This window comes from Trichomonas vaginalis, chromosome IV (genome assembly GCF_026262505.1).
Source record: "Trichomonas vaginalis G3 chromosome IV, whole genome shotgun sequence".
In the NCBI taxonomy this organism is placed as follows: Eukaryota; Parabasalia; order Trichomonadida; family Trichomonadidae; genus Trichomonas; species Trichomonas vaginalis.
In genome coordinates, this window is record NC_067206.1 from 36,398,971 (window position 1) to 36,422,059 (window position 23,089).

The 23,089-nt window shown below is 33.2% G+C and overlaps 14 protein-coding genes across 14 annotated transcripts, besides 2 other annotated features; 6 read left to right on the top strand and 8 right to left on the bottom strand.

Moving 5' to 3' along the window:
- Positions 1-5,912: part of a mobile genetic element that runs on past the window's edge.
- TVAGG3_0232020 (uncharacterized protein) lies at positions 18-170 on the bottom strand (the record flags this gene model as incomplete). Its single annotated transcript, XM_051227375.1, has 1 exon — positions 18-170. One exon carries the CDS (start codon positions 168-170, stop codon positions 18-20), a length of 153 nt encoding a protein of 50 aa, XP_051112361.1.
- Positions 190-591, bottom strand: TVAGG3_0232030 (uncharacterized protein; the record flags this gene model as incomplete). The annotated part of the gene is made up of 1 exon (XM_051227376.1): positions 190-591. The coding sequence occupies one exon, from the start codon at positions 589-591 to the stop codon at positions 190-192; it is 402 nt and encodes a 133-aa protein (XP_051112362.1).
- Positions 608-1,038, top strand: TVAGG3_0232040 (K02A2.6-like family; the record flags this gene model as incomplete). Its single annotated transcript, XM_051227377.1, has 1 exon — positions 608-1,038. A coding segment is annotated over one exon (431 nt), but the record flags the coding sequence as incomplete, so codon positions are not given.
- On the bottom strand, positions 2,146-2,697 carry TVAGG3_0232050 (phage tail repeat-like family; the record flags this gene model as incomplete). Its single annotated transcript, XM_051227378.1, has 1 exon — positions 2,146-2,697. A coding segment is annotated over one exon (552 nt), but the record flags the coding sequence as incomplete, so codon positions are not given.
- On the top strand, positions 2,866-3,714 carry TVAGG3_0232060 (uncharacterized protein; the record flags this gene model as incomplete). The annotated part of the gene is made up of 1 exon (XM_051227379.1): positions 2,866-3,714. The coding sequence occupies one exon, from the start codon at positions 2,866-2,868 to the stop codon at positions 3,712-3,714; it is 849 nt and encodes a 282-aa protein (XP_051112365.1).
- Positions 5,813-5,912: a terminal%2Cinverted (terminal inverted repeat of Maverick-3 transposon ID:TVAGG3_0231880).
- Positions 5,913-6,326: 414 nt separating this feature from the next.
- TVAGG3_0232070 (protein of unknown function (DUF3447)) lies at positions 6,327-6,959 on the bottom strand (the record flags this gene model as incomplete). Its single annotated transcript, XM_001310741.1, has 1 exon — positions 6,327-6,959. One exon carries the CDS (start codon positions 6,957-6,959, stop codon positions 6,327-6,329), a length of 633 nt encoding a protein of 210 aa, XP_001310742.1.
- An 878-nt stretch (positions 6,960-7,837) lies between these two features.
- Positions 7,838-10,080, top strand: TVAGG3_0232080 (uncharacterized protein; the record flags this gene model as incomplete). Its single annotated transcript, XM_001310740.1, has 1 exon — positions 8,042-10,075. The coding sequence occupies one exon, from the start codon at positions 8,042-8,044 to the stop codon at positions 10,073-10,075; it is 2,034 nt and encodes a 677-aa protein (XP_001310741.1).
- Positions 10,081-10,754: 674 nt separating this feature from the next.
- On the bottom strand, positions 10,755-11,351 carry TVAGG3_0232090 (DHHC palmitoyltransferase family; the record flags this gene model as incomplete). The annotated part of the gene is made up of 1 exon (XM_001310739.2): positions 10,755-11,351. One exon carries the CDS (start codon positions 11,349-11,351, stop codon positions 10,755-10,757), a length of 597 nt encoding a protein of 198 aa, XP_001310740.2.
- A 511-nt stretch (positions 11,352-11,862) lies between these two features.
- TVAGG3_0232100 (heteropolysaccharide binding) lies at positions 11,863-14,738 on the bottom strand (the record flags this gene model as incomplete). Its single annotated transcript, XM_001310738.2, has 1 exon — positions 11,914-14,712. The coding sequence occupies one exon, from the start codon at positions 14,710-14,712 to the stop codon at positions 11,914-11,916; it is 2,799 nt and encodes a 932-aa protein (XP_001310739.1).
- A 422-nt stretch (positions 14,739-15,160) lies between these two features.
- On the bottom strand, positions 15,161-16,862 carry TVAGG3_0232110 (cell division cycle; the record flags this gene model as incomplete). Its single annotated transcript, XM_001310737.1, has 1 exon — positions 15,587-16,852. One exon carries the CDS (start codon positions 16,850-16,852, stop codon positions 15,587-15,589), a length of 1,266 nt encoding a protein of 421 aa, XP_001310738.1.
- Positions 16,863-17,099: 237 nt separating this feature from the next.
- Positions 17,100-17,615, top strand: TVAGG3_0232120 (uncharacterized protein; the record flags this gene model as incomplete). The annotated part of the gene is made up of 1 exon (XM_001310736.1): positions 17,102-17,356. One exon carries the CDS (start codon positions 17,102-17,104, stop codon positions 17,354-17,356), a length of 255 nt encoding a protein of 84 aa, XP_001310737.1.
- A 112-nt stretch (positions 17,616-17,727) lies between these two features.
- TVAGG3_0232130 (carbohydrate transport) lies at positions 17,728-19,204 on the top strand (the record flags this gene model as incomplete). Its single annotated transcript, XM_001310735.1, has 1 exon — positions 17,922-18,989. The coding sequence occupies one exon, from the start codon at positions 17,922-17,924 to the stop codon at positions 18,987-18,989; it is 1,068 nt and encodes a 355-aa protein (XP_001310736.1).
- Positions 19,205-19,481: 277 nt separating this feature from the next.
- Positions 19,482-21,335, top strand: TVAGG3_0232140 (deoxyribonuclease II protein; the record flags this gene model as incomplete). Its single annotated transcript, XM_001310734.2, has 1 exon — positions 20,066-20,998. One exon carries the CDS (start codon positions 20,066-20,068, stop codon positions 20,996-20,998), a length of 933 nt encoding a protein of 310 aa, XP_001310735.1.
- A 367-nt stretch (positions 21,336-21,702) lies between these two features.
- TVAGG3_0232150 (uncharacterized protein) lies at positions 21,703-22,923 on the bottom strand (the record flags this gene model as incomplete). The annotated part of the gene is made up of 1 exon (XM_001310733.2): positions 21,904-22,908. One exon carries the CDS (start codon positions 22,906-22,908, stop codon positions 21,904-21,906), a length of 1,005 nt encoding a protein of 334 aa, XP_001310734.1.
- Positions 22,924-23,089: the final 166 nt, after the last annotated feature.

Below are 23,089 nucleotides of genomic sequence, written 5' to 3' on the forward strand. Positions count from 1 at the left end.
CATCTCAGTAAAAAATTTTAGTTTGGTTTGTTTTCAACTGGTTGTTGAGGTTTTTTAAGTCGGTCTAAAACTTCCTGAGGTATAGGGAGGACTTGACAAACACGTGGTGTAACTGCTGGAAGTCGACAAATCCATCTTGAACCCATTTGTCTCAATGCTGTATTGTTCATTTCATCTCAGTAAAAAATTTTACATTCCCCACGTTTGAGGCGGTTGAGGTTGGTTATTGTTTACCCACTGTTGTGCATGGTTATATCCTCTGTTAAAGAATCTTTCACCTTGGTCCATATAGTGTCCTGCTTGGTTATAGTAGTCATTTGCTTTGTTATAATAGTTTCCTGCTTGTCTGGAAACATTGTCCATCCATCCTTGAACTTTTCCTCTTGTTTCAGGATTTGGAATAAGATTTGCTGCATCTCGTGCTACCTCCCAACCTTTCTGTACAGTTTGTATAATAGGTTGTGCTTTCTCTTTCAGTATACCTAATGTACTCAAAATCTTCCTTCCAATTCCAAATGCACCTCTGGCTAGTGTTCCCACTGCGGGTAAAAATCTAGATGCAACTCCTGCTAATGCGCCAAATAAACCCATTTCTTATGGGGTAAAAATGACGAATCCAAACAAGGACCCGTATGTTTCTAAAGCAACAAAGAAAGCACTCATGGTAAAAATCTTTAGTTCAACACCAAATGCTTGGTTTATGGATATCTTGGAAAACATTCCGAGGTATAGAGAAGATGGACCACCATACTGGCTAATATTTGTCGGTCAAAACACAAGATACTGTGAAGCCATACCATTATGGTCCAAAAATATTTTAGATGTGAAAACTGCTTTGACAATATTCGTTGACAAATACCATCCAACAAAACTGACATCTGACTGTGAAAGTTCTTTCAAATCAGACGATATTAAAAACTATCTGCGTTCAAAAAATGTAAACCAATATTTCATTGTCGACCAAAACCATTCTGCTCTTGGTGTCATTGACAGTTGTATAAAAATCTTAAGAGACTTAAACCAACCACAAGGTGGTGAAGCAAATGAAATGTCATATGACGACAAATACAGACATTTCTCCATGGCAAAGATGAGACAAGTTTTAAATATTTACAATACCCGTAAACAAAAAGGTTTGGGAAACCACTCCCCCGAAGAAATGAAAAACAACCCCGACTTAGAGAAAGACTATATATTTAATAGTTTAGTCAAAAGAGACAAACAAGAAAGAATGCCAGGCTTCAAACTTAAGAAAGGCGACAAAGTAAAAATAGAAATACCTAAACGCGACCCATATGAAAATACTATTGACTATGACAACAATGGGAACTCGACAGGTACTCACGTTCGTGTTCGTAAAATAGAAGAAAGTATACAAGAGAATATTATGAAGTTTTAGGCAAACATGGCAAAATGTACACACTGCAAGCAGAAGATAAAACTACTATTGTCAGACCTCGTTTCAAACTTGTCAAAGTTCAAGGTGGTATACTTTCAAAGACAGTTCCTAACAAATATAAGACAACTCCTGACGAATATGCTAAAGAAGTTGAAAATGACGACTAAGCAATTCTATACCATGCGTAAACTGTCATGTAAGGTGGCATGTAGTCTTTACTTTGTCCCGTTGTTTGTGTATATCCTGTAACGCGATGTATGGTTTCCATCTCCCTGAGTGTCACTCCAGTAACAATTTATAGCAAACTGAACGTCGTCTTTAACATCATATCCTTTACCTTTTTTCAAGGCGTGCCAATCCCAAAATTTATGCTTATGCCAACCTGCTTGAGATGTACTTAAATCTATGTAGTGACTGTGCGCAGGTAAGTTTTCACCTGAAATCGTTTTACTTCCACCTGTTTCCTTTGAAGAGTTTGCACAATACAAAAACCTGTCGACTATTTGAGTCCAAGTTCCGAGACCAAGTACTACTTCTGGTCTGGTAGAGTTCATTGACGTGTAAATAGAACCTATAGGATATAGTGTTTGAAGTATTTCTGTCTTTAACGTTTGAAGCTCTGTTTTGTCAGCTTTTTTATCTAACTCATCGTTAACATATGTTTTGTCAGCTTTTTTATCTAACTCATCGTTAACATATGTTTTGTCAGCTTTCTTATCATATAAATCTTGAGCAGTGAATTTAACATTGTTTTCATCCTCCATGACATAGACATTTCTACATCTAGTGTATTTCATCGTCGTTATGTCTTCATCCGATGTTAAACCTTGTGGAAAGTTAGGAGGTTTCCAATTTAATACATCCCCACCAGTTCCATCAGGTTCTTCAACCGTTCCTGCAATATTTTCTATACCAACAGTTGCGAAGAAATCGTGTGTATGTCCAACGTCACTTTTCTTGTTTAAGGTTTCTTGTAAGTTTGTAATATTTGCAATGGTATGTGTATGAGTCTTTTTAGAATATTCGTTTTCAGCTCTTGTCACTTCACTTGACATTTTATTGTCAACATATGTTTTGTCTGCTAGTTCAGGATGAGTATGTTCTTTCGTTGCATATGTTGCATCTGCTCTGTCATGTTCTTCTTGAACTTTTTCAATGACATACTCTTTGTCAGCTTTGTTGTCAACATCTGCTTTCAAAAGAAGTTCTTTTATAGGTTTCTCGTTTAAAGTTCCTTTTGTTGGATTTATACAAACAGTATGGTTCTTACTGTCTTGAAACAGAAACTCGTCTGTCAATGGGTTTATCGTCAGTTTTAAGTTTCCTTCTTTCAATGACTCAGATATCTTAGAATAGTTTGAAAAGTTTGTTGTGTTCTTATTTAGAGCTTGCACAATGAGTTGTCGGTTGTGTTGTATTTCTCTCATAGACGCTGTTTCTTTCGACATTTTTATTCTAGATAAAATATGCTTTCAATAGAAAAAGAAAATTCAAGAGTTGCTACAACTAAACCATTAGATGAACTTTTTACTAATGTCGGTCAAAAGTTTGAGACAGAGACCGTAAAGCATGAAGGCTATCGTTTTGACTACCCACTTAGATGGTTAAGAGACCCATCCGTCACAAAAGCTATTGGCTTTCGTAGAATGAAGTTCATTTCAGAAGCCATACATGGTTTCCCATTTACGGTCGCTTTTGAAGTTCGATACTATAACAAAGAAAAACGTACGTATGAGAAATTTGAACAGGGAAAACTTTTACAAGTGAATTTGCTTGTAAACTTAGAAACAACTCTTCAAGCTTTTCAAGAAAAAATAAACGATATCTATCTCGAATATGCAAAACAGTACAACATTGACGAAGGAGAGTACCATCTCGATATTGTTTATGACAGGAAAAATGCAACTGTTAAAATCAATAGAATAGAAGACCTTGGAGAAGACGTTTATATTTCTACAAAATATAACAACTTGGCATGGTATAGATTTTTGAGGATGTTAAATCAGCCTGCAGCATATCCAGTACACCCGAACTTTTATGAAGTCGAAAACCCTAATGGAACATATGAAAATGTTTTCGACTCAGATGCTATTATCGTTCATGCTTCATTTTCTGGCGCCCAAAACTCTTTTTTATGCTTGGCAAATGACTTTTACGAAAAACCTACAAAGCTATATGAACCACCGAGTGGAAGTATTTCAGACTTTCAAGTATGGTTTACAACAGATGGAAGAAAGAGAATAGTTCCATTATACCATGCGTTTTACTTAGAACTTAGTCTCATATACAACTACTATCGAACGGTAAAAATATAATTTTAATACGGTTGAGGTGTTGGATTTGGTTGCCAACTTGACTGTGGTGCAGGTTCAGGCTGTTGTATAACAGGAGCTTGTTCTTCTGGTTCAGGGTCTTTAGGTATAATACCAACGAACTGACCTACTCTTTTACCAATATTTTTGACTCCGTTCCAAATTCCTCTTCCTACGGTTTTTATTCCATTCCATATACCTCTTCCGACATTTCGAAAGAAGTTTCCAATACTACTGAAGAAACCCATTTTACTATATGTAAAAATCTAATGTCCGCCTAGTCTCTTACGTTTCCTGTTGAGTTCCATAGCATTCTTTAACTGGAGCTCATACATTCTGTTTCTCCTCTGGTAGAAACATACTCTGGGTCAACTCCTGTGTTCGCGTCATCTGCATAGAGTTGTTTATATCCCACTTCAGGGTTTGTATAAAACTCTTTCCATCTCATATTTGCATACCATGGTGGCAAACCTAACGCAGCGTCATTTGACATGGCAGTTTGCATTTGTACATCTGTTGGCACTTGACCATAGTTTGCCATTGCAGTTTGTATTCTAACTTCATTTGGAATATTCTCTGGGTTTGGTTGTCCAGGTTGCTGTGCATTCGCTAAGTTCTGTGCGTCCATTTAATATTAGATAAAAATATCTCTTACGAGTACATATGCTGAACATTTGCTGGCATTGGTTCATCTTCATATTCTCTATATCTTTCTGCCACGTCAAATAAGTAAATGACACAATGGAAAAAACCTAAAACAAGTAGTCCTATTTCAAACCACATTTACTTACCAATAAAATTTCTTTGTTATGACACTTTTTCCGGTTTATAGGACCTCTCTCATATTCTATCTTGTCATATCTAAACTCATAGTCATGTATGTCCTCTAACCATCTCATAACGGTTTCCAAACCACTTTTATCGGATGTAAAGTAAAAGCATGGATGGTTATGTACAACGTCTAAAGTTTCTAAAGAGTCTCTCAAAGTCCAGTCTACTTGGTATTGAAAATCATATGTGTTATAGAACGGCGGGTCTACTATAAAGAAAACATTTTCCTTGTTTTTATATTTTTCATACAACTCTGTCCAATGACATCTCACAAACTCTATACCCTCAGTATATTTTTCTATGTTCTCTTTGAAAACATTTGTATAGTTAAGATATAAAACTTTTGACATAAGTGTTTCAATGTCATGAACTCTTATAGAACCACTATATAATAGTCTAGCAGATATACTATCCCAGTCTATATATTCTGCTTTTTTCAAAACCTCTCTCACAATATTTTTCTTATCTAATGGTATACGTTCCATCTTACCTATAGGTATCTTTTCTTTTAACTCTTTCAATATGTTGTTTGTGTCTGGAATATGTTTGAGACGGTCCATATAGTTGTCGAAGTCATTGCATATAATCTTTGAGTCTGGGAATATTATATGACATAAATGGGATATATAGAAACTTCCACCGAACAAATCTACAAATGTTAGACCATTCGGTAGTTTCTTAAGTTCTCTCAATATAATATCTTTACATCTACTCTTATTTCCAAAGAACGGTAACGGTGGTTTTGTAAAATTCATTTATATATATATAAAAATGTTTTTTACCTGAAAAGTGACAGAAAAGTGACAAAACATTTACGAAGAAGTCTTGACAAAACATTTTTACGAAGAAGTTTCGACAAAACATTTACGAAGAAATTCATGAAAATTCATGAAAATTCATGAGGTGAGAAAACAGGTGAGAAAACGGGTGACATCTCACCTCTTCACCTAAATTATATTTTTGGGTCATTTACGCTCATTACGATGAAATCATGACAAAACATTTACGAAGAAGTCTTGACAAAACATTTACGAAGAAGTCTTGACAAAACATTTACGAAGAAGTCTTGACAAAACATTTACGAAGAAGTCTTGACAAAACATTTACGAAGAAGTCTTGACAAAACATTTACGAAGAAGTCTTGACAAAACATGAAAACATATATAATTTGTGAAAAGCTCCTGGAAGACCCGTATATATAAGACCTTCATTATACTAAACATCTTCGGGGGCTAGAAGGCACGAAGTGCCTGGAAGCCATCCCCCAAGAAAAAAAAACTTCATTATACTCATTCATCCTCAGGGCTAGAAGGCACGAAGTGCCTGGAAGCCCCACTACCTTTTTTTTTTTTTTTTTTTTTTTTTTTTTTTTTTTTTTTTTTTTTTGATTATGAGATCATTTTGGCAATTCTAAAACAAATTATAATTTTTTTAATTGATTATTTATTGAGGCTTTAACTAGCATACTATATAAAAACTAACTAAGTAACTTTTAAAAACATATTTAAAAAGTAAACAAACTAATTCTTATTCAATTAATAACAATTATCAAGAAATTTCTATGGTAATAAAGAGAAATTGTATTCATAAATTGCTATACTATGATAGATAAATTGATGGTCATGTTTAAACATCTTTATTTCTCAATTCTGCAGCTCCATTTCAATATGGATTTAGTCACTTGGTGTATAAAATCAATGAATAGTATCTTAAATAAGAATACTATTATTTTGCGCCATGCAAAATAAGGAATTCAGCTATTCTTTCACAACCACACCATTTTGCTAAAAAAGTGCAGTCTTTCCATAACGATTTTTTTCATTGATATTTGCACCATGTGAAATAAGTGCTTTGACGGCTTCCATACTATTATTAAATGCTGCAATATGAAGCGCGGTGTTTCCAACTTCATTTTCTTCATTGATATTCGCACCAAAAGAAAGAAAATATTCCAAAAGGGATGGAATATTAAAAATTGATGAATAAACAAAGCATTTGTTTATATCGTTAGTTTGATCGAAATAAACTAAAAAGGAATCGAGATTTTTGTGTATTCCGCAATATTTTAAATCAATCTCTATATTGTATTCATTCATTAAGAATGTAACAAAATCAATGTTGTGTGAAATAATTGCATATTTCATGCATTTTTCATTTGGCGTTTGATATTTCAAACATTCGCTCATGATCTCTGGATTTCCTACTAAAAATGAAAATTCTAGGCATTTTTGAGTTATTTTCGAGTTAAATTTAGATCTTAATAACTTGAAACAATCAACTGCTCTGTGGTAACAACATAATGCAAGCAATGAATATCTTTTCTTAGAATTTGGATATAAATCGCTTTCAAGTTTTTGATTTTTATCAAATTCATCTCTTTCCGTGAAAATAATGAATTTATCTTTGTCATTATTCATAATTGCTCTGTAAATTGTATTTTCTGTAAGTATATCGAGATTTTTAAAATTAATTTTTTCGAAATTAGAATGTTTGTCTAATTTAATTCCAAATTCTTTATAAAACAGTATGTTTGAAATAGGCATGACGTTGTTGACCTCTTTGACATGATATTCATCAAATATGAGTTTGACAAGAGATAAATATGACTTTGAATAGCGATTATTATACGGAATAATATACAAAACATCTTAAATTACATTTTCTGGAAGAAATTTCTTTGAATCAATCAATTCTGTTTTGATCATTTTGTAAATTGACTTTAATTCTTCTTCTTTTTCTGTTTTCAGCTGATACAACGTGCTGTATGAATTGATATAATATTTGTAGATACTTCGCAATTTATTGTATTTTTTTGGATGAATGTCTTGATCAAACATTATAAAATTTACCACCCTTTTTACACTTTTTGAATTGAAAATTCAAAAAGTGTTTAAAATTGTCATTCCTTATGAACTTTTTCAATAAAAATGTTCATTTTTATTTTGAATACTTTACAAAATTTGAGTGGTTAATTGAAAAAGTGAAAAACTTTTGGTATCATAATCACTGAATTTCTCTTTTATTGAGTGTTTTTAGATTATATAATGTATTAAAAATATCAAAATACCCTTTATTCATCTTCAAAAACTTGTTATAATAACAAATTAAGTCAGATTGCAAAAATCAGTCCCATGCTGGCCCTTTTGCTACTCAAAACTTATTATAAAATGGTTCTTGTTTTTCTCTTTTAATTGTCGGTCGTAAATCTCACCTATTTCAAGATAATATTATGGGCGTGAAGATTTATCTGCGCCGATAACATCCGAAAATAACGAGTAAAATTTTCAAAAAAAAAATGATTCAAGAGCAAGTGAAGGAAATACTACAAGATGTTTCGGCAACTATGAGTGATTATAAGCAAATAGTTGATAACATTTCCTTTCACAGGCCTTTTAACAACAAAACTAACATAGATATTCTCGAATCAAAAGTTAAAAACCTTTTTTCCAGGTCTGCGGAACTTATCAAACCCAAAACAATAATAGACAAAAAGTCAGAAATGGAAGCGGAACTTTCCATTCCAGAATTCGAAAAGCTTAAGGAAGAAGTTGATCATATAAACGAAGAATTAGGCAAAAGAACAAAAAGTTTTACTGCAACAGTTCAACAACATCGAATTGCATTTGATACTCAATGCGAGGAGATGGAGAATAATTTCAAATCCGAGTTAGAAACAGAAAATTCTCGACATGATGAATTAATGAAGAAAATGCAAAATGAAATTAAGTATATTGAAACTACAGTAGATACTGTTGTGAGGTCAGAAGTCGGAAAAATCATTAACGATAACCAACTCAAACAAAATTCGTATAATGAACTTTTGAAGTCCTTCAACAGAATGAAGAAAGACTTAGAGACCGAACTAGCGCAAACTGATGAAGAAGTATCGAATTTAAACGCTGTAATAAAGGAAATGGAAAAGAAAAATACGTCACAGATGCAAGATCTCGAAAAAGGCTATAGAGAAAGCATTTCCGAAAAGACAATTGAGCATGAAACAAAGAAAAATGAGCTTTTAGTCAAAAACAAGCTTCTTCAAAATGAAATTGCAGAACAAATCGCAAATCATCAATTAGATACTCAAGCAAACCGAGAAAAACTACTTACATACTCTAAAGAGAATGAGTTAATCATACAGCGCGAAATTGATGCAGAAACTAAGAAATTTAATGATACATTTAAACAAAATTCAGATAAATTTTTCATTGAAGAAGCAGAAGCAAAGAAACAGACAGAAGAATCAAGGAAATCGAATACTTCAACAATACAGCGCTTAACAGATGAATTAAACACTCTTAAAAGCGAATTATCTACAATGGATATCAAAAAAGAGGAACAAGTAAGGAAAGTACGTAAAGAAGTCGACCAACAGGTAGCTGATAAGGAAGCTGAACTGAAACAACTGCAAAGCGAAAATAAAAAAGCGATTGAACAAGAAAGACAAAAAATGTCAAGAGAATTAATAGAAGTACAGAAGAAACATGCCGAGCAAAATAAAGATCTCGAGAAACAGTTGATAGATGCTTCGAATCAGGCTGAAATTTCCAAGAAACAACTTGAAGGTGAAGTAAATTCTTTAATTAGGCAGAAAGCTCGCTTAGAACAAGAATTCCAAGAACTTACAGGCGGATCTAGGAAAGATACCTCTCGGTCGGGCCTTTCTTCCCGTGTAGATACGTCTAAAAAGTCTTCTCGAAGTCCATTAAAAATTGAGAGCTTTGACGGTTTTTCTGTTTCCCCGGCCACCAGAGAAGAAAGTGATATTAGAACTATAGGAGAGATGACTGATAAGTTCGATAGCGTGGATTCCGAGTCAAGAGCGAAATTAGCTTTATTAAATGACACCAAAAAGAAGAATGCCGAGAAAATCAAGAAGGCGAGGATGCAAATCGAGAACCAGACCGTTGAGCTCACAAGAAGAAGAGATTCTCTCAAAGGAGATATCGTTCAATTAAATGAGAAGCTCAAAGCAGCTGAAAGTAAAGCCAAAGCTGCCGAAAATGGAGCCAAGTCAAGGCAGAAACTCGAAGAGGCATCGTTACGCTCAAAAATCAACATGCAGAAGGATACAATAACAAATCTCAAAGAAGAATGCCAGAAATTAAGAGTTGATGCTAACGATGTTGATATTTTGACGAAGCTACAGAATGATTACAAGGTCAAGCTCATGAAAGTCCGAAATGAGATTGATCTTGAAAATGAAAGACTCGAAACAATGCTGATCAACATGAAAGACGAATTTGAAACAGACTCCAAACATGTGAAGGATGGTCTCTTGAGTCAATTAGAAACAGAAAGATCTCAACTTGATAATCTCCTTCAACAGTTGGCTTCTCTTTCAAGCGAAACATCGATTGAATGCGAAAAGGACGCAGAAAAATGGGGTGAATTAAGAACTGACATCGCTCAAAAATCAACAAGAATGGTTGTTACTGTTACAACTGCTTCTAATAATAGAGGAGTAATGGGTTCTAAACAAGCACCAAGAATGTCTCACTCCCGTCAGGCTCCTTTACCTCCTCTTAGAGCTTAATATTAATTATTTTTAATTTTTTTGTTTGTAAACTTATTATCATTTAATTAATATTAGATATTTGAATCATTATAATTATGCTTATATTGATGTGATGAAGCAGCAAAAAATAAATTTGGAGATACTCCACTCAATTTGGCATCATTTAATGTACATCTTGAAATTGTTCATTATCTCAATGCAGTTGGAACCAATAAAGGGAAAAATAATGGACTTGGATAAATATATATATAATCCACTCATTTGGAAATAAATTCAAAGTCATATCTGTGTTGGAGTTAAAGCAAAGCAAAGAATAATATTGGATAGACTGCGCTCATTTGGACATCATCTTAAGGTTGTTAAATATCTTATTTCTGTAGGAACTAATAAAGAAGCAAAGAATAAATATTTAAAATATCGGTACTCATTTGCAAGAGGTAATATTATCTATTGGAACCGAGTAATCTAATCAAATTATTTATTTCTATTTTCAATTAATTTGGTTTTCTTTATCATATGATAAGAAGTCAGGGCTCGTGAATAGTAACATGTGATTCGTGCAATCTAACACGTTCTCATCTGAAAAGTAAACAAAAGTTTCTGCATGTCATCATATTTTTCATCTGAAAAAAAAAATCTAAAATTTGTAAAATTTATTTTTTGGAAAGGATAGTTTTATTAAACAAATATACATACATTAAACAATGTCTTCACGAGGATTGTTGTCAATAACGCCAGTATCGTGTTCATCATCCCATTTCGGCATTTTTGGATAATAACAGCAGAAACAAGGGAAAATCCATGTAATGAATAGCCACCTACTTCCGCAGATCTCTTCACAGTTCTTACAGGCTGATCCTCTGTCGTAAATTTGAGGTTTTTTGTTGTATCTTTCTGTAATTGTTTCATTATGGCTGAGATTAATCATAGCAACAGTAAAATGTCTCAATGAAATTAAAGCAATATAAGCTGCAAATAAAACTGTCAGGAAAATAACTAATGACATTATTATCTGTACTGTAACCTTTTTCTTTTGGATTATTAGCTTAATTCCTTCGTAAATTATTGGGATTTGGCCAACCATGTATAAAAGAGAGTAGATTGCTGACCAAAGTGTAGTTTGAATAAAATATTTATGATTTTTGAAGCCAACCCAAGATTGCATATATGCGCAAATATGATCTGCTCTAATAACAAATCTGCGTGCAGTAACACTGAAGGATGATCTTGGAGGCAAAGGATTTGATTTCGCAAAAGTAACTTGTTCTTGGAACATCGCAACGCCATTCATCATTTCACTCTATGTGTATTCTTGTTTTTGGGTTTGCGACCATGTATATGGATAAGAATAGAATGATAACCCACTAGAAATTTGTAAGATTCTAAAAAGTATTTTGTGATTTAAAAGCCAACTTGCAGGTTGAATGTATAATGAATAAGAAAATAATGCAGCTGAAGCAAGAAAAATGAAAATAACTAGGAAAATCTTCGGTATAGAAAGTATCCAATGTCCGCATATATAAAATTTAGAAGCTGGGAAATAAGCAATTCTACAACAGTCGCATTTTCCTCCGCAGCAGCTTTTATCGATCCATTCTGTTGATACTACTTGCTACAATTCTTGAGTATACACTGTAGCAGTTGGAATAAGTGGATTTTCATTTTCAACCATTTTGAGATTTTGGATTTTGTGAAGTTTATTGAAAAATCCAGAGAATTTTCCTGTCAAAGTTAATTCACCATAAAAGTATCATTGTGAGGATGATCCCCTGAAATCAGTTATTTTAAAGAAACGTTTTGCTAAATTAATAAAAAAATAAAGATCATTTTTATTTAAAAATGAGCGTGATGAAGAATTATATTCTGTGTGAATCGCGAACAAGCTGCATAACATGGCTGTTAAGCTTATCGTTGGCAATAAGCTCTTCAAGCTTGTATGGATAACGATAACGCCACTTGTGATTTGGATCGGCTGGGATGTTGATTCTTTCGGCATCTGCAGACTGAAGTCTTAACTCTGGGAAGATAGATGTGATGTCCTGAAGAAGGAAGATGGCCCACATTGAGTTGGACCAGATGTTTTGCTTGAGGATATCTTCTTGAACTTCTGGAGAAAGTGTTTCTGGGCAAGCATCGTGTCTAAAGAGAATGTTATACCAGAAGTTTTCTCTTGTAGCCTTTGTTTCTTCCCACCATCCGCGGAGTGATGATGTATCATGTGTTGATGGGCAAGCAACAGAGAGATAACCAAACTTGTGGTAATCATCGAAATCTTCTTCAGGAATCTTTGACATTCTCTGAACGTGAAGAGAAAGGATTGCAGATTCATCAATTGCTTTGATAATTCCAGCAGTGATTTGACCGAGATCTTCGCCACAGATGAGCATCTTTGTTGCGTTCTTGAGAATGTTGAGCTTTGGTTGGGCTTTCTGGACCCAAAGGTTGGTCATTCTCTCATAGAAGAATTTGTTAGCTTCTTCCTTGACACGCTGCTTAAGACCTTCATCGAGTTCGTTCCATGATGATGAAACGTAGACAACTGGTCCTTCCTTTGTTGCTTCAACATGATCTTTGAGGACTTCAGTTCTCATGTGGTAAAGACCTTTGTTTTCTGGATCTTCAATGAGAATAACGTTTCCAATGAGTTGGAAGAGGCAGTATTTGTAATGCTCGCGCTTTTCATCTGAGAGTGTCTTGTCATTCTCAAGAGCTTGAAGAACCTTCTTCTCATTATCGAACTCTGGCTTGAAATCATAGTAATCATCTTGAGCATTCCAGCCTTTGCTGTTGAAGTATTTGTGAGAAACATACTCGGCATCGCCGTGGAATTTATCACATAAGATATGCCATCTGATATATGGTTTAGTGAGTCTGTCGATATCCCAAAGTCCCATTCCGTTGAGTTCATCACGTGTAAATGGAACAGATGGGAAGAAATGACCGAGAAGACCTCTGACGCATGTTTCGCGTGGTATTTCCCAAATTCTGAAGAATCCGAGAATGTGGTCAACTCTGAGTTGATGGTAGAGCTCAGCCATTCTTGTAAGTCTTGAACGCCACCATGCGAATCCATCTTTCTCCATGGCTTCCCAGTCGTATGTTGGGAATCCCCAGTTTTGTCCATCAGATGAGAAGTCATCAGGAGGAGCGCCAGCACACATGTGGAGTCTGAAGAGCTGTGGGAATGCCCAGCATTCAACTGAGTTAATGTTGACGCCGATTGGGAGATCACCCTTAAGGGCAACATGGTTCTTTGTTGCATAGTCGTATGACTCCTTGAACTGCTTGTCAGCTACATACTGAATCCAGTAGATCTCGAGTAATTCGTTCTTCTTCTCCTTGCAAACTTTCTCGAGTTCAGCTGGCGAAATTGTGGAGTACTTTGGCCATTTACGGAATTCTGTTGTCTTGTATTCATCTCTGAGGAGGCAGAAGAGAGCATATGGTTTGAGCCATGATCCAGTTTTCTCGAGGAACTTGTCAAGGTTGTTCTTGGCAAAGTTTTCTTTCTCAAGTTTGAAAATCTTCTTGAGGTACTTCATCTTGAAAGCAAAAACAGCTGGATATTCTACTTGTTCGTACTTCTCGAATTTTTCCTTAGCTTCAAGGATTTCCTTCTTCATTGCAGCTGGGAGCTTGTCTGTAATTGCAAGGAGATCGATGTAAACTGGATGAAGAGCAAAGCATGAGACTTGGCGGTATGGGTATGAATCACACCATTCACCCTTTTCTGTTGTATCGTTGATTGGAAGTAATTGGATAAGAGATGCGCCCATCTTGTTGCAAGCATCGACACATTTCTTAAGATCTGTGTATGAGCCAATGCCTTGTGATTCGTTTGTTCTGAGGGAGAAGAGGGGAACATAAATACCCATTCCTTTGAAGAGGTTCTTGTTCGGGCAGATGAACCAGTCCTGAACATAATCAATTAAGTTTTCGTTAACTGAAACTGGAGCTGGGCAAACTCTGTTTTCGCAGTCTTCCCATAAAAATGTTCCATCTTCTGTGTTTTCAATGACGTACTTGTACTCGAATGGGAAAGATGATTTGGCAAACTCTTTGTTTGCTGTCCAAATTGGGAAGCATCCATCTCTCATTACGAGACCATTCTTTGGATTCCAGTTGCCAAGCTCTGGAACGTTGCCTACAATTCTGACAACCTGTTTTGGTCTAACGTATGGGCAATTTGTAGAGAAGAATGTCTGAATGTGAGCTCCATTCTTCTTGAATGTAATTGGCTGGCTTTGAACTGGGTTTTCGCGAGAGTTTATGGCTCCAACAAATGTAGCACGGCTGAATGCGTCAAGGACATTATCTCTCCAGTGGAAGTGATCTTCAATATTGATGACACAATCATCATTAATTGCTCCAAAAACGAGTTTATGGTTCTGTTCTGGCTCCCATTGTTCGCTATTGTCATCATTAACAATAACATACTTATATTCAATGGTACGGTCTTCATTTGATTTTGGTAACTTAATATCTGCTGACCAGAAATCTAAATTGTTTTCAAATTGCATCTTTATGGCTTTCTTTGCGTCCCAAATTCCAAGTTCTGGAATATTTCCGCAAACACGAACTTCTTGACCGTATGATGTTGATACTCTAACATGAAAATGAACAATTACTCCATTTACTGATGTTGCTGAGATCATTTTTCTGTCTTTCTTGTTGAAAAATGAACTGATAAATTTGAATTTGATAATCTACATAATTTATTCTATTATGCTCTCAATTTTGAAGTCTCGCTTCGATTAGATAAATTATCAAAAATATGCATTTATTTGCAATAAACCTTAACAATCACAAATTCTTTGATATTTACATTTTCAATTTTTTGTGAGAAGCGTTTGCGATTGTCCAAAAATTAAGCCAGATGTTTGTTACCTTATAGCAAGTAAAATTAATGTTACCATCATTTCTCTTTCATTTTTTTTCAGGTGCTTTCAATTTTTCTGAGAATTTTGCGCTCTTTTTGACAGTAATAATGAGATTGTATTCAAATTGAAGATATTATTCATGTGTAGAATATATGGACACTTTAATAAAGATATATTCGTTAGAAAATCTATTTCTCCAAAAAAATTATCGCAATAAAAACTAATGCGGTCATGGGAAAAGCACAAAAATATATTCTTTATATGTCAAAAATGATATATTCAACAAAATAATAATCTATGTTCCTTAAAAAACATTTTGAAATTGAAGGAAAATGAGTCCAGTAAGACTATAACAGTAATACCTATTATCTTTAGCTTATGGCTTCCACGTTCCAGAAAGATTGTCTAACAACAATTCAAAAATTTCTCACTGAAAAACTTATTCTAAAGCACTATATCAAGATAATGATTGACATTTAGATTGTCTAACTACTGTTCGAAAGTTTCCTATCAAAAAGATGGATGTATTTCTAAATATTTTAAAATATGAAAAAAAATTAAGAAATAAACTATTGTTACTTTATTTATTATCAAAACATTTACGCTATACAAACAAAAATAATAAAAAAACTTATCATAAAAAATTGAATTATCTGAGAAGGAGAATAGACTCTGAAACAGACAAATTCTTCGGTGGAAACATTTTCCAAATTTGAAGATTATCTCCTGGTGCAGCTGTCGCAATATTAGATCCATTTGGTGAGGCAGCCATATATAAAACTCTTTCCTTATGAGTATTGAAAGATGCAAGTGGGGCTAAATCACCACCTCTCCAAACAGCAATGTGATTCTGGGAAAATCCATGTGTACTAACAATTTCATTATAGCATTCATTCCAGAAGAGATTGCAGACTTGAGATCCTGTTTGAATACTTTGCAATACTTCGCCTGTGTCGCTTCTCCAAAGCTTAATTGTTCTATCACTAGTTCCGCCTCCTGTAGCTATGATTGCATTTTCATGTGGTAACCATGCAACAGCCTTAACTGCGGCTTCATGGTCTTCAAATACTGTCTTTGGTTTTTGTAGATTTCTTATATCCCAGATTTTAACAACGCAGTCATTTCCACATGATGCGATATTATTTCCATCAGGAGAAACTCTAATATTACAAAGTTCTTCAAAATGTGCTTCAACATTATTGATTATTTCACAGCTTCGCTCATCTACGATTGAGTAATGTCCATTTCGATGTCCGGCAAAGAATTTAAAATCATTATTATCAATGCAAAGTATTGAACTTTGGCATGTATCAATATTCATGACAGGCGTGTATCTGAGAGCATCATATATAGTCGCTGAGCCATCTGAGCAGCCAAGAAAAAGTAAATTGCCAGCATTATTAAACTTTGTGCAAAGAATTTCTTCTGGAGCTTGAGGAGGGAGTTCTGCTTCGAATGTTTTTGGATTGATAAATACTAGTCCACTATTTAATGCAAGGGCTAGGACATCCTTTCTAGACCAATCCATTGGGTTTATGTAGAAATCAGATGGAATATCTTCAAACTTTGCAATATGAATTGGCTTAGATGGATAGTGTCTGGTTTTGGAACTTGGTGATGATGGTTGGGAATCTAATGAGGCACGAGAAGATGATCTACGAGGACTGTTAAATCTATCTTGGCTGTTACTTGCAAATAATGGTGATGACAATGAATTTCTTCCAGGAGAATGAAATCTTTCCTGAGATGAAGAAGGTGAGAATGCTTTTGCTGAAAATTTTGGGGAAGATTTTGAAAATTTTACGTCTGGTGTAAGAGATAATCGAGGACGAGAAGGTTTTACAGGTGATAAGAACCTATCATTGGAAGTCCGACTTTCTTGTGGAGAATTTAATATGCGTGAAGCAAAATTCATCTGATTTTAAAAATTGATAAACGTCTATCAACTCAACAAATGAAATTTATAATTAAATTATCGTGTATTTATTAAATTTTCAAAATTAACTCAACAATAAGTGGTTTTCAAGATTTGAGAAATTGGAATTGCAATCATTAGCATTTTTATTTAAAATATTATATGACCATGCTATGTTATTGTATATTTTAATGAAAATTTACGAATTCCAAATCACCTCTTTAATTAAAAATACGTTAGTGAAATTAAATGGCAAAAGCCAAAGTTAGCTATGCTGATCTTTTAGATCAAGCAGGAGTACTTGATCAATTATCAGAAGCTATTGTCACATTATATTCTTCTCCGAAGCCACCGCCAGAAATATACTCGTTCTTTTTGTCAATATTAAATGCACCGGACAAAAATGAAGTCGAAAAACTTTTATTTTCAAACCAAGAGCTCAGAAGAAAGATCAAAACGCTCAAAGCTCAAATTGCTGAATACGAATCTCGTCTTAAGAAATAATTTTGTTTTTTAACTTTGTTTATTAATACTAAACTGTAACTATTTTAAAAGATTATGATTGACTCTTTATATTTGTTGACTTATTCCTTTTCTTGATCCACGAAAAAATGTATTTTTTCATGTATGTTAGAACATGAATTGCTCCATTGGTCTCTGGTGTTACCGAATATTTTTACATAAGGTTTTATTCATTTTACTAAGATAAGAATCTTTTTTTTATATCGTCCTTTATATCCTTCTCAAATCTTCCCTTTCAACACTTATTCGTTAATCTCATGCATATTCAATATAACGATTATGAATTTTCATAATTCGATCAAAAAAATTGAAAAAATCAAAATGTAAGAAGCTCAAACTTGCAAAATTTTACGCTTTAGTTGTGCAGGAAATATTTCGTATATTAATTTTGATTGAACCTTTTTGGCTAGATCAAAAATTTTTAAAACGTTGTATGGGATTAGGACTCGGTGCTCTATGGCTTTCGGTATGGTTTGTGCTAAACGTATCACTGACTTTATTAAATAAAGGCATTCTCGCTAAAATGGGGTTTAAATATCCTATTTTAATGAGTTTTATGCACCAATCCACTTCAACGTTCTTTTCTTTCTTTGAAAGTACCGTATTATCTAAAGAAAATGACAAGTCTGTCACAATCAAGAACGGAATACCCATCGAACAGTTCGAAAAAACAGTGATGTTTAGAATAGTTTCCCTTTCTCTATTATTTACACTGAATATCGTAACAGGAAATATATCACTCAACTACTGCTCAGTTGCTTTTACTCAAGTTGTTCGTGCAATTATTCCTATGATTACCATGGTTTTCTCCTTTTTCTTTTTGAATCAGAAATATGGCATGCAACATATTCTTTCGTGTCTCATTATCTCAATAGGCGTTGCTTTGAGCTGCATGGGCGAAATTAACTTAACTTTAAGAGGTTTTATTATTACAGTAATCGGATGTATTCTCAGCTCTGCCAAGTCCATTTCAATTAAATTATGCTTATCAGGTCAATATACATTAAAATCTGCCGATTTACTTGCAAGAATTTCTCCATTTTCGGCAATTGAAATGTTCGTATTAGCTTGTGTTGATGGCGAGCCACAGCATTTGCTTGGTCCTAAGTCCAAGTATAAAGCATCAGTTGTTTGCATTGGATTTTCTTTATTAAGTGGTGTTATGGCATATTTCTTGAATCTTACAAATTTCCTTGCTACACAACATACATCTCCGCTTACAGTGACCATAGCAGGTTGTGTTAAACAGATTGTTACTATTGTTTTATCAGTAATGATGTTTGATAAGCATCTGACTACGTCAAACATCATCGGAATCATTATTACGACGATCGGATCAACATGGTACTCATTTATTGGCTTGAATAATAACAATAAAAAAAGGAAAACAGAAGTATCAGGAACAGAAGAGTCAAACAAGCCTCTTGTCAGTAGCCAAAATAACATATTCCCCGGCGTTAAAGATTATGAACAGAATTCCAATGTTACGACGGAAAATGATCAAGAATCTCGAGCCACTTTTGAGTTAGTCGATGAAAACGACAAAGGTCTGCCTTTAGATGACAATATTGATAATAATGAAGAAGATGATGAAAAGAAAAAAGATGAATTATGATTTATTGTTTTGATTTGTTATATCATATTATTTTTAATAAAAGATATCTGTATTCTTATCGAATTCTAATAACATACTATTTCACAAAGCAAATTCCTTTCCTATTAAATAAAGAATTCTCATATTGGAATTTCCCATTTAAACGGCATCATGATTCGATAAATTTTAATATGATAAATAAATGGTTGTGTAATATGATTGCTAGTGATGAGTCTATGCAGAATATTTTACCGTAATTTCCTTTTAACATGAGATTTGATAATAAACAATGAAATATTGTTCAAATTTTCATATGAATGATGATGGTTTTCACTCAGATATGCTTCAAGATTCAAGTGAAAATTCCAAAAAAAAATTAAAAATGTAAAAATTAATTGAAAAAATACAATTTTTATCATTGAATCCAAAAAATATGAGAATTTTGGAATTATTAACATGATTTAAAATAGTAGTTTGCACTATTATGCACAGATTTACCTTGTTTGAATCTATCTGTTTTGAATTGTTAATTTATTCAAAATTTTTTATGAAGATATCATGACAATATGGAACATAATTTCTCAATGAAGACATTGTTTAATGTATTTATTGAACACAATGAGAAAAATCATATAATTTTAATACGAGTATAAAATAAAGGTTTTATTCCAGGACTGTATTGCATACTTCTTTTTCATGTAAAGTAAAATAATATATTAAAGCATTTTGCTTAAATTCATCAGTAAATACCCAAATCATAATGTAAATTCGACTTAAAATATATCTTAATTAGCAAAAATATATCAACTATTCTGAGTGAGTATTTCTCTCTTGTTTTCATTCGGGAAAATCAACTTGTAAAGTGAATATTGATCAAAATGGATTTACTGTGTACATCAGTCTGTATTAACATGAGACATCCTATTAGTTAAGTGCTGATTAAAGAGAGATGAGTCCTAGAACTGGAGATCAATGAAATTTTAAAATTAAAAAGTGACAACTAAAAAGTGGCAGAAATGTTATCCATCTTTATTTCGCATTCATTTTCCCGAATTTCCTGTCAAGGCATTGATAACGATAGTGAAGAATGGTATATCATGCTAAAAATGCCAAGAAAGGCTAATACAACTCCACTTAGGGAAGTTGGAGAAGCTTTTTTCTACATGGATCCCACAACAAAGCTAATTGACTCCGAATCAGGTGTAAATCAAACAACTAGAAATCCACTATACAACACATTAAAGTATGTTTTCCCTAAGAATCCGGAAATTGGATATATGATGATGTCAGATCAACCTCCAAACAAAGCAAAAGTTTCTGATACATACGCTCACAAAAAAGGTGTCCTCATTTTTGACTCTGATAATGGAATTTATCTTGAACATTCAACTCCTAAATTCCCTGAAGATCCTGACGACTCAAGCACCTATTCTTTTGCAAGCACTGGACTTGTTTACGGTCAAAGCTTCTTTTGCTTGACCTTAACTCATAAAGATCTTGACGGATGGGCAGAAGGAGCTCTAATAGAAAAGCCATACGTCTATGCATCTAACATTCCATCATACACTCAAGAAAAGCTACCAAATGTTATCAGACTTTCCAATTCCGAATGGAATGATAATCAAATGACTCGAATACAAGAAATAAACATAGGAGAACACTACATTCGTCTATACTCAAAGCATAGATACTGGGGTAAGGATATTTACCATGATTTACTTGCACCTGATCTACAAACAACGGTTTTAACTGAAACATGGTCTAGAGGAATAAATACGATGAATTCAAACTGTACCGGATCTTATCATTCCCTAAATATTTTGAATTTGATGTTTCAAGGACAAGTTTGGGGAAGAATGAACGACCACTCAAAATGGTGCATTGCCGACGATTACTACTGCATTGGTGGAATCAATAGACAAGAAAAGCAGCTAGAAAGAGGCGGAGGTGCTTGGTGTTTGAAAAATTATGAATTTACAAAGACAATAAGGGATGCAATAACCTACATGGAGGAATGTGATCTCGAATGATTCATTCCTTTGTTGGAATAAGGCATAAATTTTTTAATTTCAACTTTTCAGATTTTAATTTGAAAATTCTTCTTTGCACGGTACTTAATATTTCTTTATTTTGTCTTGTAATATTGTTATGTATATATTCAATTTCTTAAATTGGATTATTGAATTATATTTTAAATTACATTTATTCTAAAGAAATTTAGATAGTCATCTTGTTGAATTACAGTTGTTTTTCTTTTAAAATGATCAGAGCTTTTTTTTTTGGATTGTTTGAATCTCATTTCATAAAGCAGCTTTATTGAAAAGCCTGAAATCTGCAAACATAAGTGTTTAATACTGAGCATTTTAATTCTTAGAATGATCATAGATAGACATTAATAATCTGTGCAAGTCTTATTAATGTCTAAAAAAAAATTAAAACTCCTCATTTGTAAGCAGAAATTTTATGAGTGAACTAACACTCACGTAGCTTACATTTCTTTTCATATATGTTACATATGAGTTGTCGTTCAAATAACGATAAATTCAAGTCAGATAGGAGCATGCGTGTCTTTAAAGTCTAGTCTCAGTATTTTTTGGATAGAAAATGGGAATATAATAGGTAAGTTTTCCAAACTTCTAAACAAAAAAAGATTTTCACATTTTTCTTTCCTTAGTAGTTATCTTTTAAAAGAAAGATAGATGTTAACCATTGCGAAGATGAAACTCAGTTTGGGGTAATATGCTTCTAAGTATTCTCAATGTATTTGCTATTATTGACCCAATGCAGATATAGAGAAGAAACAAACTGATAAAACACAGCAAAAATCATAGTCATATGAACAATAATACAATTTTTATATATATTTAACTGACGTTTTTGAAATCCATGATATGATTTCAAACCATATTCATGAATTCTAAAAGAACAAAACAATTCATGTAATTGAACACAAAAATGCTGAAATTGCTAGAGCAAATGGATATATCGGATCGATATTCATTGAATTTTGAATAATTAATTCATTTTTTCCAACTTTTTTAACAAGAATTATTGGATCATTTTCATTTTTCTGGCAATAAATTGCATTTTTAACACTTTTTGTTGGAAAATTCTTTTCAAATTTTGTTTTTACATAATTTAAGCTGACTAATTTAAAAGGATCAGAATTTGATATAGAGAAGAAAGTTAGGATCGAGCTACGTGCAAGAAAATCGTATTGAGTGAAATATCTTATTGATAATAATTCTCTTCCGATTCTTGTCTTAGTTCTCAAGGAAAAATCATGATTTCCCTTACCAATATTGATTACATAATCAGTTGCTTTTGAATGAAAATGTGTATTTTCTAAATCTCGAAATATTGGAATTATATCGAATTTTTGTTTGTATTTAGCTGCATATACTGTACTGTTATTCTGTTTCATTACAAAATATATGCTTTTTCCATTAATTCTCATTTTGGTTTCTCTTGTAACAGAATATTCTGTGATTTCATTCTTTATTAACGTACTAGAATGTAATGCTACTTGGTTATCTGGTTCTTTATGAGATATTGCATTTATATCTTGATCAATAATATGAGGATCAGTTTTTTGTTGAAGTGGAGCAGTTTCTTTGATTTCATTTGCTGTTCCTAGATGATCTTTGCGGGTTTCAATTGTTGTTTTATCATTTTCTTGGTTCTCGTCGATAAGTTCAAAATCAGAAGGATTAACTGCTGAATGCTCGCTCATTTCGAATTCGATAATCTGCTTTTCAGTTAAATCGTTAACTGATTTCGAACTATTCATTTGTCTACGTTTATTTCTTCTTTTTGGAGATATTTTATAACGTTGATTCCTTACTCTAACATCATTATCATTGCGTTTTAAAAAGATCGGAACGGGCTTTTCAATATCATTTTCTTCACCTTCACCTATGTCAACCGCAAAGAGTGACATAATTCACAACCAAAACTTGAACGAAAATAATTTCAGAATTAAATTTTTGCAGTCTTTAAAATGATCGATGTTGTGACTATTCAATTGTAAAAATATTCAATATTGCACCGATTCAATTTCGATAAAATTTCAAGATTAAAGTAAGCCTGAATTCTAGACTACTGACATCATTGATGTATCT